The following is a 14,463-nucleotide window of genomic DNA, read 5'->3' on the forward strand; positions in this document are numbered from 1 at the left end:
ACACACACACACACACACACACACACACACACACACACACACACACATTTTCACACAATACAACCACAGTAACAGCAGACACAAGAGAGTACAGCAGCAGGAAGGGGGTGGGAAAATATAAACAAAAGTGTAAAGAGAAAACAGTTCTGCAACTAGAAAAGGAGGCCAAAAGGACAGAGACAAATCTGCATTTGACTGACACACAATTCCTCATACCCCCCCTCCTCTCTTAGCTCAGCTGCAGCCTCGCCTTGGACCCTCCCTCTGAGATTACACCCGGCACACCCGTGACCTCATACCTGAAGTGGTGATAAAAGCCAATCCCATGTGAGAATCTTGCACCAATGCAATGTGTCTGACTGAAGAAGAACAAACGACATATGACAATGGAGCTGCACTGGGATGAGCAAAGTGTTTCAGACTAAATGCGCCAGAACAAACACTTGATTGATGGCACATATAATAGAGCGCGTCAGCGGCGAGCTCACTTAGAAATCTTAAGCCAGTTCATTGCCCTTGAAAAGAAGACCGGATTGATTTTGCAGTAGAGCGTCACTGAGTGCAAATATATTTGATTGAACAAAAGGAATATCTTGACTTTTATGTGTCTGTTATTATTTTAGATGTCTTCTGTAGTTAAATGCTGAGATTTAGATTTAAAACCTCCCAAAAAAGGATGTGGGTCACAGTGTGTGGATGGAGGACGATATACAACGTGACACCACTTAAAGCCTTTGAGCCAGTGTAGGCGGCAACGTGACTCATGCTGTTAATATGATTGGCTTTTTGAGATGATGGTTTGTGTCATGGCACCTGGAGCACAAAGCGAACGGCGCGGCTTCGGCTCACAGGGGATTTCCATATTTGTTTGTAGCTGTATACGAGTGTGTTGAACTTGAATGCGTGCGCAGTGGAGGTGCTGTGTCGCACCGATGTTGCATGTTGGGCTGCGTGACGCAACAGGATGACGTTGGCCGATATCACTTATAGGAACCAGAGAAGGAAAAGCGCTTTCTGTGCCAAAGACTATTAATATTTACATTAGAATACCCTTTTGGCAGAAATGTGTGTATGAAATGTGAATCAGTGTTCTCTTACTGCTACATTTGTGGTTGGAAGTGTTTGTGTGGGAGAGGAAAGGACTTAAGGGGGAGAGAAAGACATAGAATAGTAATTAAAACCCAGGACTCGCTATGATAACTGTAATTTGATCTAAATTCTACCATTTAATAATGTACATTAAGACATCATTTCAGTTTAATCCTTTACTTAAGTTCCTGATTTTGTCAGGCTGGGACTCATGTTCACCCTTCAGCATTAATGTGAAATATTTACTTTTTTAGCTGCACTAAGCATGCTATATGCAGCATGCTAACTAACAGAGGCCCCGTTACTTTCTTTGTCAGTTTAACACATTGCTGTGCTAGCACTAAGAAGCACGGCTATGCTAACGGAACTGTGACCCCAGACAACTCGCATGGAAATGTTAGACTGTTGCAAACAGATACGAAAACCAAGATGTGTCAAAATGTCAGTTGGGCTGATATACACAGTTAATTAGGGAGCGACAACTATTTGCCTGGGGTGATAGATTACTTAAATCTTCCCCTTAGGGTCCAACCCTTGAAATCATTTACCCAGTAAATACCTTTCAAAGAGTACTCTAATGATTTAGTATTAAAGTTGGGCTCTGATTGAAAAGAAGCAATTTGATTCAGCAGATGCCGAGTCACTGACTTAGTCCGTCCCTGCTGTCCCTTGTAAAAGGTCAAGCACCAAACATGCTAGCTCCTACAATCACAATAATGCAACTCGACAGCGTCTTCTTGTTTGACCCAAACCGGCTAATCTCCCACGCTTTTCAAAGGACATTCCCCAATCTGTTACATATACGCTTTCTAATAACAATCTGTAGCCTTCAAACCAAAGCCGATCTATCTGGATAATGTCACCAAAGCTCCTTCTGGGCCACAAATTACTTTATAGACTTCATACAGAAAGACTTTGACGTTTAAAATTGGTGGAGTCCATATTCAATTCAGTTCATATTATGACTTCGACAGAACTATAAAACTTTACAATTCTGCATCTAAATTTAAAGAATGCATTCCAACCATCTGTGGAACATTAATTCTTTACAGTATATATAAACAGTAGAGGGGGTTGATCCGGACTGATTTCATGGAAGCGTATGGGGTTTAAAAACATAGAAGCCAGCCACATAGAACCCATGTTTTTGAACAAATGTAGGGGGAATGTGAATAAGCTGATCGTTACAGTAACTGGCTGGGGGTGCTCATTTTCTCTCTGAATAAGTGGTGTGGCTTACCTCAGTATAATATCTGTGAAATGTACACCACATTGAAAGGCATATGAACATTTCAGAGGTCCACCCTCACTGCCACAGATCTTGAATGTGATCTCCCCCTTATCGTCTTTCCTGGTACAAAGTCGTAACACCCCTCCTGCCCTTCACTTGTCACTTGTGTCGGGCTCGGGGCCAAGAGGCTGACCTGTGCTCTCCGTGGCATCCAGACTGCCCGCTAGCTGCTCCAGGAGGCGTGCTCTGGCTGCGTTCCTGCGGTGCTTCTTGCCCTCGTAGTGCTGCTGGGCCATCAGCGGGTTGTTGAACCAGGCTCCGCACAGGCAGCAGTACTTCCCGGCCTCTCTTCCGCCGTTTCCGCCGACCACTGCCGAGGGCCAAGCCAGGTCAGGGGTAGGAGGAGGGCACGCAGCGGGGTCTGTGGGCAGTGGGGTGGAAGGGGAGGAATCTGGGGTGGAGTTAACAGATAGGAGGTAGAGAAGAGGGGTGAGGGATTGCAGAAAGAGGAAGGGAAGGAGAGAAGTAAGTGATCATTTTAACATGAAATCAAATGCTATTGGAGTTTTAAGGCAAAAATTACATAAATGAAACGAAAAACAATTTACAATATTTTCATTAACATTCACATTTCACATGGATCACTGTCTTTCTTACAGACACAGGTAAAATACCCGTTGAAAGCTCCGGGTTTAGGAAGTAACAATGGAGACCGAGCAAAGAGCAATAGATAGCTGCAGGCCACATCTGTGGAACGTAGACGAGGGTCGGGAGGAAGCCATCAGCACTCCAGGGACGAGTCTGCAAGTGCTTTCTACTTTTTTTTTTATGAAACCCTCTTTCTTATCTCCTCTCCTCACCTACTCTCCTTTCCTCTCTGTTGGGGAATGTAAAAAAAAAAAAAAAGGCAGACTTCCAGGTGACCTGCTACTTATGACACGACACTGGTTACCATGGTGATTGCCCATTAATAGCCAACAGGCACTGCCTTGTCCACAGGACACGGTTGTGGCTCACGCGGCGAAGACTGTGAACGCGCGTGTGGCTGCACACGTGTCTGTGTGTGCATGGGGGTGTTTGTGTGGCGGATTGAATGCATAATCCACACTTGAGAAAATGTGTGAAGACCTGTGTGTGCATGTGTGTGTGTGTGCATGAAGCTCCAGAATGGGCTGCTTGTGTGTGTAAGGTACAGTACATGTACCAAAGAAATCAACTCTGTCCAAACTGTTTACTTGATCACAGTGAGGGGGTGTTAAGTCCACAGCCAAATGGTGTGAGAAAGCTCATAATGCCAGATGGCGCTTCCAAATGTGCCAATTTGCCATGTACAACGTGTCAATGGCTCTAGAGCTACAACGACTATGACCACACACAGCCACAATACAGCAAGTTTAAACATTTCATATCGCACACACAAGCCCACTCACACACGCTTTAAAGCCCAAATGAGTCATGCCACTTCTTTCACAACAACCATTAGCTCACTGATGGCGAATGAATAGCAAGCATGAAGTGTTGACCCGTGACTATGAGTGTGAGGTGTGTGAGTTTCTGTATTTTTTGGGGGTGTATGTGTCTGTCTTGACTAGGCTCCAGCTGATTGGCTGCTCATACCTTGATGTGTCTTCGGGCTCTGTTCACATAGTTACTGTATCTATGGCTGTGTCTCCGCTCATCTGAGCAACCACACCCACTCACACTGCCTTCGCCACACTATCATCTCACTTACAAAACTCAACCCTGTGACTCTTCTGCTGTCATTTCGTTTTCCTGATATTAATCTCAGAGACGAGGCCATCCTAAAATCTCTGGGACAGCATTCGTGCGTGCTCGTGTGTGCCCGTGCATGAGTGAAGCTCCTGAGCCCTGACAGCTCTGTGGAGCAGCACGTGCTGAGCAGCAACAAGAAGAGATCCTCGGGTGTATTTTTCCTCTCCATCCCTTGTATCACCGCCCTTTCGTTTCCCATGAGTGTGATCTCTGCACGCTGGAGCAGAAGTAAGTGTTTTTTATGGAGCCGGGGCACAGGGAGTGTGCGTGATGGTGTGTGTGCAAGACGAAGAGGAGGAGGAGGTGGTTTGGAGTGTGTGATGTGTGAAAGGGGAGGGAACACAGGTACAGTCTCTGCATTCCACCTCTCAAGGGCTTCTTCAGACCTCACTGTGGTTTGTTTGTGCATATCTTTGAGTGTGTTTCTCATGTATGTTAGTACTCATGTGTCCTTACAAGTAAGGGCATGTCCAATATGAATGTGCATGCATCAGTCATCTTGCTTATGCATGTTTCTGACAATTGTGTGTGTGTGTGTGTGTGTGTGTGTGTGTGTGCATGTGCGCATAAGACTGTCAGCTTAGCTGTGCATCTTCTATAGAGCGCTCATCTCGGAGTGATCGTGAAGGTTCCTTTTGACTTTAATCTTTCCTGAAATCCTCTTCTTCTCTCCCAGGTCACTCGTCCTCTCTTCTTGCTCTCGTTCCCTCGTTTCTTTTTCCTCCAGGTTCCACTGTCACAAAACTACAGAACTCCACGGCAACAGCTCTACTGTAGTGACACTTTTCCAAAGTAGGCCAAAGTTTAACAAAATTACTCAGGGGCTAGATTATTTATAACACTCCATTTTGTAGCGATTGTGTGTTTATAGCTCTGTGAATTTCTACTTTGAATCCAATTTCAATCACATTATGCAGCTCCCCTGGAGACGAGTCACCAGCACTGACACTTAAAAAAAGAAAAAGCTAATCTTAAACAATCATGAGCATGAAAAAAGAAAATGAATATACAGATGTCTTGATTTGTTAATGCAATTTTGTTTCCTGCTTATGTGCTTCACCTTCAAAGTCTTACTTCTTGGGCCTCTGGCATGTTATATTACCAGACTTTTCCTCCTGATATCCAGGCTACACGTTTTGACTGAAGCATGACTAAAGCTTTCCAAATCCACTCCTGATAAAAATGTATGCTTTGAACTTAAAAAAATCATTCTCAGTCCAGTGACACATGGTGCAAATACTGGATCTCTGGATTACATGGGCATGTGCAAGTAGAGGTGAGGGTGTGTTTTTCCAACCAAGTTAACTACCATGATCTTGAGGGAGGACAGGCTCTGTGTGCAAACACCATGATTGGAATCCAATAGATGTATTGATCGGCTGGGGCTGAAAGGGTTGGTCGATCACCAAAGCACCAGTTTATCGTCAGATGTTTTATGGATTATAAATGTCGTGTTTCCCTTTCAAGACTGACCAGAAGAAAGACAAACTAGCTCGACGAATCAGATTAATACTCTATTCTTTTTGTTTCCCCAAAACTCAACTGGCACTCAGTCACTCCCTCGACTTCTTTTGCCGCTATTTATTTTTACTGCCGATACTAATTGCAGCTCATTGATTATCCATATTGGTAGATACAGATCCCCTTTTTTGTGTTGTTTGGTGATAGCAGCTTGTCTACAAGGTCATCAAAATCCTTCACTCTCTAATATCTATTTATGTTGCTGTGAAAACACCTCCCTCAAACAACTGTTTAAGCTTATTCAATATCAAGTGAACACATCGTGATAATGTTACAATTGTCCTTTGCCCAATACTCATTTTCACTGAACAGAGCCTTAACGCATCATAACAGTCATGTTATGGTAACAGTGCATGTTTGGATGTGTGAGTTTGGTCTTGTTGCAATAATCAAGCCCAGACAGCGAGACGGGTAGAAGGTGTGAGATACCTGTGTTTGTCGGGCTGGTCATGGCGGCGGGAAGACTGGGCGGCTCCCCCAGCACCAGGCGGACTCTCTTGGCGTGGGTTTTGCCCTGGTAGTGCGACTGGGCCACAATAGCGGAGGTGAAGAACATATTACACAAGGTACAGCACTTGTTCCTGTCCACCTCTGTCTCTGCACAGTCCTGCAGTAGGAGAGTAGGGGGAGATGGTAAAAGCGAGTGGTGGAGAGGGAGAGGTGTTATGAGACAAAAATGGACCACATCGGAGGAGAGTGGTTGAGGAGAAAGGAATGATGTGAAAAGAGATGTAGAGAGAGGTGAAGGTGAGAAAAGGAGAGAAGAGGCAGGGGGGAGATGAGAAAAGGAAAGTTGTACACTCTGCACTGACCTCCTGGGCTTTGTCAGTTTCTCTCTCAAAAATACACACACACACACACACACACACACACACACACGCAAGCAAAGGGAAGGGAAGGCTGATCAAATATTCATCTGTCTCTCTGGGCTGAGACTGTGGCTTGGTCCTTTCACCGATGCTGGTTCATTACTAATGATGAGGAAGAGTTGCTCCCCAGGGAGGGAACACAAACCAAAAGACCAACCGCTTGATTGACACAAATGTACAAAATACTCACACATGCAAATTCAAAAGAACACACACACACACACAGATAATTCTCTATCTTTTTCTGTTTGTTTCTGCCCACCAGTATGGGAAAAGCAACTCATCTCAAGGAAAAAACAAGAAAATACTGTAGGCTGTATGTCAGGAAAATCACACCAATCCAGTCATTTTTAGAAATCATCCGGAATTGCCAGTAATGACCGATGGAAACATAGCACTTGCCGATCAAGCCTTGCCCTTACCGCACACAAAAAGTTTAAAAAATAACCCGAAAATCTGATAAATAATAAACGTAGCAGGAGAATAACAGAGATCTGCATGTGAGACAGACACTGTGTGTCACATATTTAAGCTTTTTCCATGGTTTTTACTAAACTCCTTGCAGTTCCGGTTAAAATAAATCTAAATGCAACAGTATACAACAATATACTGTGGTTTTAACTCTATGGTAACAGTTTGGGGAAGGCTCTTTGCTGTGGCATGGATAAAGCAGGGGGATAAAGAAAGGCTTGTTTTTCTAAGGTTGGTGAGAATGACCTGACCACAACCCCATCTAACACATTTGGGATAAGGACAGGCCTTGCTGTACCATCTAACATCAGTCCCTGACCTGACTAATGCTCTTGTGGCTAAATCGAAGTAAATCCTGGCAGACGGGCTCCAAAATCTTGTGGACAGACTTGTCAGAGGAGTGGAGGCCGTTATAGCAGCGTATAAATAACCACGGTTTTGGAATGACATGTTGCTGAAAAACAATCGCATATGGTTGTGATGTTAGGCAGCCCACATACTTCAATATATTAACTAAAACAATGACAAAAATCAAATATGTCTTCAAAGACGAGCAATATTCACACTCTCAGTGCAACCTTTTATGTTCTACACTTTCACAACCCTTTCCCCAGTTTCTTTTATTCTTCTCTCGGCTCATATTGAACCTCCACATGGTGTGTTCATCCAGGCTTTAATTATGTGTTAGTCTCTTGCTGCCTCTTCTGAATTTGTTTGCACATCTTTCTTTCTGTCTTTTTCACACCAGCGCTTTCTAGTCCAGGTGTCAGTCCACAGTCGGAGGAGAGGAACCTCGGCCTCTGTGAAATAGAGGACAATAATAGGAAAGTGTCTGCGACACCATATCTAAGTATGTAGGAGAGTGTGTCTCTGTGTTAATGTGTGTGTGTGTGTGTGTCTGTGTTAATGTGCGTGTGTGTCTTGTGTCAGCACTGCTTAGCATCACAGACAGTGGATGTGAGAGTTAAGGACACCTTTACCTCCCAGGCCTGGCTTTGTCTCTCAGCTGTCCCATCTCACTCTTTCTGTTTTCTTCTCTCTATTTTTTTCCCTCTCACTCTCTTCTCTCGCTTTTTGTCTCGCCTTCACTCTCAGACTTTCTCTCTCTCTCTCTCTCTCCCTCCCTCCCATTCCTGCCTCCTCCCTCCCCCTCTGGGCACCAGTCTCAGTGACTCTCTCTGTTGTGGGATGAAATATTTATCCGTATTGGCAGGCCCTCACCACCCCCTCTCCCCCGCCTCGCCTCCTCTCCTCACCCGTGTCTGTCCCTGCTGTGATCACGTTAAAGGATTGCTCTAAACTGTACCATACCCCCCCCCCCTCTATCTCCCCCAGTAACTCAATTTCCTTCTACTTTTTGGTTTGGTACAAATTCATTGTTGTACCTTATTAGCCATTGAAGCATTGTCGCATGTGTGTTTGGAAAGTAAAAGATGTTTGGTTTTTTTCACCCTCACTCCATCCATTCCTCTCACCTATACATCTTCCCTGCTTCCTCATTACCACCTCTCCTTGTTCTGTTCCACCTTCACTATAATGTGTACTTTCTCCTCTTGTCTCTTTCATACTCCTCATTTTAGAAATCATCCATACTTCGTCTACTTCCTCCCTCCCATGGGCAGCGCTGCTGAGATCTTGTTCTACTCAAATCTTGTACCAGGATGAGGAAAATCAACCGCAGTGAGCCAGAGTCCCACAACTGCATGTTTGTGTTGTTTTTGACTCGGGACAAAGAGGCTGAGATGATTCTCAGTGGCAGTCTGCAGTGGTCTCACCTGTCAAAGCACACTGAAAAGTAAGAGGATCAGTCAACAGCGATGGGGCTGAAACATAAAGAAGCATCTTCTTGAAAGAAGGCTGCAACACAAATCCTGCCGCTCAATGACAGATGCTACACGAGGGATTTAGTGACAGTGCGGGGAAAGTTTTAATCAATCTCAAGTGTGTGTGGGTGACTGACATATGAATAATTGTCAGCTCATTACAGCTGCCACTCCACTTTAAACAATAAACAGCATCTCTGACTCAGTTTTCCTCCATCGTCTGTCTCCGCTGGAAGTCATCAACCTTTCTGTTTCTTCATTTTTGATTTAGAGATTCCTACCCTCGCTCATTTCAATAATCCCTCTCTGTACTTTTGTCCTCACTCTCTCTACCTGTCGCATCTCACACATGTGCTGAGACTGATTTGCATGCGACCTAATTGTTGAGTGTGTTTCTGTTTGTGTGTGCACGTACGCCTGTTTATCCGCTGCCTGATAGTGTGCCTGTATCGCAGAATATTTTGTTTTTGGGTGGCTTCATCCTGCTCATGCACCTAACAATAGACTCCTAATTAGCTGTGTTAATCTTCCTCTCCTTCTGTTTTTCTTTCTCTCTGCTCCTCCTTACTTCTCCCCCTGCTCTGTGTCGAGGCGCTGTGGGAAACATTGCTAAATATACACATGGAGCAGCACAGGGAAACAGACGCTCTCATTTGGAGTTTGAAGAAGCGCTGAAAGTGTAAATTGAAAGGGCCGACAGTGCAAATTTAGCATTAGAGGAGAATAAAAGTCGAGGGGAAAAAAAAAAGTATTTTGTTATCTCTTGCCCTTTCTGCAGGTAGAAAACGGCACAGACAGAGAGAGAGCAGGTTGGAGAATTGGGTAGAAAAATGGATACATTTCTCTCCCCTTTTATCTGGGAGCACCTTTACGACCTACTTTCTCTGTGTTTGTTCTGTGACAAACACGTTCACCTACACACACATCTCAAGGCATGGCATTTTATGGGCAGACTTCATTCACTCTGCAAAAATCCTTTTTCTACTGTTCCCATTGGACTGCACCGTGTCAATCAGTACGAGAACAGAAGGGCAAATACACGGAGATGAAGTGCAGAGAAAAGACGTGCAAATCTTCCCCCGGGGAAAAAATAAAAAAATAAAAGATGAAAGAGCTGAGAGAAGAAAATCGTATGGTGAGTATTTCATCGCTGGAGAACTGTTCGTCTTATATCAGTTTTTCCAGCATTGTCAGATAATCAATGTCACATCCCTGCATGAGAGGTTATGAACAAATTGCTAGCTGTGGCGCTCACAGTACAGCATGTGTGTGTGTGTGTGTGTGTGTGCGCGCACTCACGGTCTGTTTGTGTGTAGTGTCCCATGAGGTGAAAGCCAGCAGGGGCTGAGTCATGTCTTATTCACTTAGAGAGACAGATGGAGACGCAGGTGTGAATATTTCCACAGTGAGTGTGTTTGTAAACCCATGTGCCCTTGACATGCCCCTATGTCCTGATTGTCTGCAGTCTGGTGCACGTGCATCACCTCTTTACATCTTAGTGCACAGCTTGAGTCCAGAAAAAGGGGTTCAACCGGTGAGAAATATAATAGCAAATGTTCATTTCAGTTTTGCAGTATGAAATGACTGCGAACAGCTTGCGTGCTTGTGTTTAGGTCTGCAAAGATGTGACCACAACAAATAACTCCTACCCCACCTGGTTGTTCTGGCTCCTGATATTAAAGACTGTCAAACCAGATCTGTCTTCATGCGCTTGCCAGGCGGTGACCTGCGGCTCTAAAAAGTAGAGCCAATGCGGACGTGCCTTAAACTTTCTAATAGCCAGTGGGGGGGGTGGACTGAGTGTCTGAGAGGTTAGACGTTCATGAGAAAATAAACCACTTGATTTATTACCTCAGTAAACATTGTAAACATAAGTTTATAGTCTCAGTTGCTAGTTTCAAGTCTTCTTCAATACAGCAGGATGTTCATTTGGTAAACTATGGTCTGGGAGTGGTCTGTGTTTCTTACAACTTCAACTCTTTCACAGCGTGTTTTCAGTTCATGAAAGTTAATTGTAACATTTTGGTCACCCAAAAAATGTCTTCTTCAGCGTTTGGTTGTACTTAGCTCCACCCCCTTGTGTCACATCCAGTTACAAAAAAACAAGATGGCAACAGCCAAAATGCCGAACGGGAGACTTTAAAACGGCAGTCCACAAACCAATGGCTGACATCACAGTGATTACGTCCACGTCTTGGATCTTATTGCTGGAATCTAAAATGACTTGAATCTGTTTCCTTTGAAGATGTTTGCTTGCTGCCGCAGACATTATTCATCAGGTGTTTCAACTTTAAATTGCTCATTCGTCAAGTGCCACCGGAAATCACTTACATTGGGGACATTTACAAACATTGAAGTTTCTTATTTTTTCCACGAATTTCATCTTTTTCCATCAGTGGAGGACGAAGGGTCGTTGCTGTACAGAGATAATTGGCCCTGCACTCCGGCTCAGGGTCTTGGCTGTGGCGCTACACTGCATTTGGAGACGCTCCACCTCTTCCCTCTTTCTGGCACAGATTTGTCAGTTAGCTTTATTTTTCCACCAGCTGTGTCCTCACAGTGTGTACTGTATGTATTCTGTCTGTGTGTGTGTATGTGTGTATGTGTGTGTGTGTATTATGGCATGATACCCCAGATAAATGGGGCACACAACGGACTATTGTAAAAATCCCTCTTCACAATAGTCTATTACGTTCGCATTTCTTTTTCATACATACGCAAAGACCCGCAAATAAAAATTCTAAATTGAATCAACCCCTAAATATCAGTTGTGCTTCATGTTAGAATCCCATCAATTCACTGTGGACACAAATGCAAGCTCAGCATTTGCTAAAATTGCAGGCCGGGGTTTTAGAAATATACAGACAACACAATGGCCCACCTACAGCACACACTCACAGACAGACACACAGGCATTGGTAATGTTGACGGACGTCCCTAGCCATAGCCTGCAATAGCCTGATATAGAGCTGCTTGGTGGCGTCTGCCTCCACTAAATCTGGCCACAAACACCACAGCTAAGGCAGCAGCTCTTTTGGGAGAACTATAGCGCACAACTGCACACAACAGATCAAACGAATATTCCCATGAGCATTTGGCTGCAACGGCAAAGCCTGCGAGTAGACAGGCCCAGGAAAGGATTGGACCGAGGCAGGTTTTTGTCATCTATATACATTTTCCGCATGCTCCAAATTCACACATTTCCGCATGCAAATAATTGTCTTTCCTCGAACACCATCAGATACTTCAGTTTGTGATTACACTGCAAAACAGGTCATTTAGTTCATGAATGAATCTTAAAAGCTTCACACTGTATGTTATGCAACACAGACACAGAAACACACATGGGAGCATACTGGGTTATCTGGCCGCAGTCTCTTAGAAGGTGGTCCTCCATCTTCAGGGTGAAGCATGTAGAACAGACGCACCTTGTTGGCATGTTTCTTACTCTGAGAGGGAGACAGAAACAGAGAGAGAAACGGTGTCAGCCAATGAACAGAGTTTTATTTTATCAAGTGAGCCAAGTGGGGGAAAAAAAATCAATAACTGTCACTCCACCTTGGCTACTCCCTCCAAGCTTTTTATCTCTGTTTCAGCTGATGATGTCAGCAGACAGTTTGCTCCTGGCTAGTTGACTAATGGCCAGGACCAGCCTCAGCTCTCTGGGAGCCCTGAGTAAGATGTTGGGATAGGGGGGAAGTGGTTGGGAGTTAAATATAATGAGGGCCTGCACACTGGGGCCCGTAAAGCGCCAAAGGAAGTGAGACAATCATTTGGAAAGCTCAAATTACATTGAAAGGGAAACGATAATATCCTGGTGCCCTAAAAAATAAATAAAGATATAAATATATTGGTAAAAAAAAACAATGAGTCTGCATGATATTAAAAGTCCTTGGTGAGAAGATTAAGTATGTATCTGTACTGTTGATGGGTGTTTGTGCTGCTCACTAGAGCTGTGTCGATACCAGTATCAAAAATGCCTCCAGTGCATCCTAAAATGCACCAATCACATCACCATATAATGTATCATTGAGTAACATTATGATGCGTTCAGATGTAATCTTGTAACATTTTTTTCTGGTGAGAAGAGATTTTTTTTTTTTTTTTTTTTTAACACACTGGTATCAGATTGCTTCCCTGTATTGGTCGATACACAAGGTCAAGTATCAGGAAGGAAGAAGGTATGTGAATATCTGTACCGCTTACCAATTTAATAATGTGGTATTTTCTGTTACAATCTCTATTATCTGTAATAATTAGAAACGTACAGTAGTGTGTTATAAGAAAGGACGCTAAGCTGTCCTTGAAACTGCTGGCTGTCACTTTAATGGCCAACAATGGAAGTCACTGGACAGACTGGAGGGTAAAGATTAGTGCACGTGTATGTGTTGAGACAGCTCTGTGTGTTTGACTGCAAGGTTGACACAGCTATCTTGCTCTATACATATCCTTTTTTTTATTGACATGCTGGGTGACCTTCACTCCTTTCTACCATATAACAACTATTATTATCTGTACATTCCACTGCTGGTGCAATTTGCCAGAAGCAAGTGTTGACGCTGTCAGAGAGATCGTATCTTTAATGCCACATATACGGTCAAATTCACGACAGAGTGCAGAGATACAAGTCAAGATTGTGGTTACCAAAAGCATCACCGGTGAAAAATGTAAAAATTTGGAATGACGTGATTAAATGGGTCAAATGTCTTCAGATGACTGTTTCCAGAACTGGATCCCTGTGAGGGGATCACTCCACTGTTTCTGCTAATCATGTGGGTCACATGATTAGGGGAATTGTGTTTTGTTGTTCTTAAGTTAGGTCAAGTTAAGTTGTTTAGTTTAAATAGATATCATGGCTGAACAGGACACAAAGAAAGCGAATGGGAGACAAGACACTGTACTTGCAGCTCCAATGCTTAGATTGGATCCTCTGCCCCCGGGACTAGAAGCCCCCCACACACACACAGACACACTCCCTCTACCTCACATGCCCCCTCACTTGTTAGACTACTTTAATTCAGTTTGTCAGCGCTTGTGTGAGTGTGTGCTTGTGTTCGTAGGTGTATAAATGGTCATGTGCAGTCGATGGCTCTGGGGTATGGGCTAAAAGCGGGACCTTGTGTCACCATGGTTACCCTGCAGTGACCCTCAACGGGCACCCTAAACTAATGGACTGTGTCTCTTCCTCTGTTTTTAGTATCAACTCAAGTTGGAGGAGTTACAGCTATAGCGAGCAACTACCACCCGTTGTAACCTATAGTAAGTATTTCCACTGGTGTTTTCGGCAGTTATGAAAGAGGTGCGTTGCTGCCAGTGGAGAGGGGAAGGACTCCAGAACCCGGAGCTCCTCAATAATTCATCCCCCATGATAGCACTCCTTTCTTTAGCCTGTTGTTGTTGTTGTCTCTGGGTCTCTATTGAAACTAATACACAAAAACTCCTTTGCATTTCAATTATTTCTTGCCATGTCTCCTTGATCTACCGACCTCTACAGAGACCTGTTATAGAGGGTGACACTGAAGAAATGCACTGACTCAACTTGCCCATTCCTCTGCACAACTCAAGGCGGTGTGTTTCTGTCAGACGGAGGTCGGTTGGTAGATAAGCATCAGACAAACACACACGGCCGTTGTCGTTGCTTAATTCTCCCCAGATAAGGGTCTTGTCCTCATTAGTCTGCTTGTTA

The 14,463-nt window shown here is 44.1% G+C and overlaps 1 protein-coding gene across 3 annotated transcripts in view; it reads right to left on the reverse strand.

The window, feature by feature from the left end:
* LOC116398588 (zinc finger matrin-type protein 4) overlaps positions 1-14,463 on the reverse strand; it is a 45,947-nt gene that overhangs the window by 17,300 nt on the left and 14,184 nt on the right. For 2 of the 3 annotated variants that reach the window (XM_031875041.1, XM_031875022.1), the window contains 3 exons: positions 12,122-12,226; positions 6,044-6,221; positions 2,514-2,771 (listed from right to left, as the gene is read on the reverse strand). In XM_031875041.1, the coding sequence (XP_031730901.1) occupies positions 2,514-2,771; positions 6,044-6,221; positions 12,122-12,226 (541 nt within the window). The remainder of the gene's footprint in view (positions 1-2,513; positions 2,772-6,043; positions 6,222-12,121; positions 12,227-14,463) is intronic. The other variant, XM_031875031.1, reaches the window with a different exon arrangement.

Source organism: Anarrhichthys ocellatus, unplaced genomic scaffold (genome assembly GCF_004355925.1).
Source record: "Anarrhichthys ocellatus isolate YVR2014 unplaced genomic scaffold, GSC_Weel_1.0 scaffold3, whole genome shotgun sequence".
Taxonomy (NCBI): domain Eukaryota; kingdom Metazoa; phylum Chordata; class Actinopteri; order Perciformes; family Anarhichadidae; genus Anarrhichthys; species Anarrhichthys ocellatus.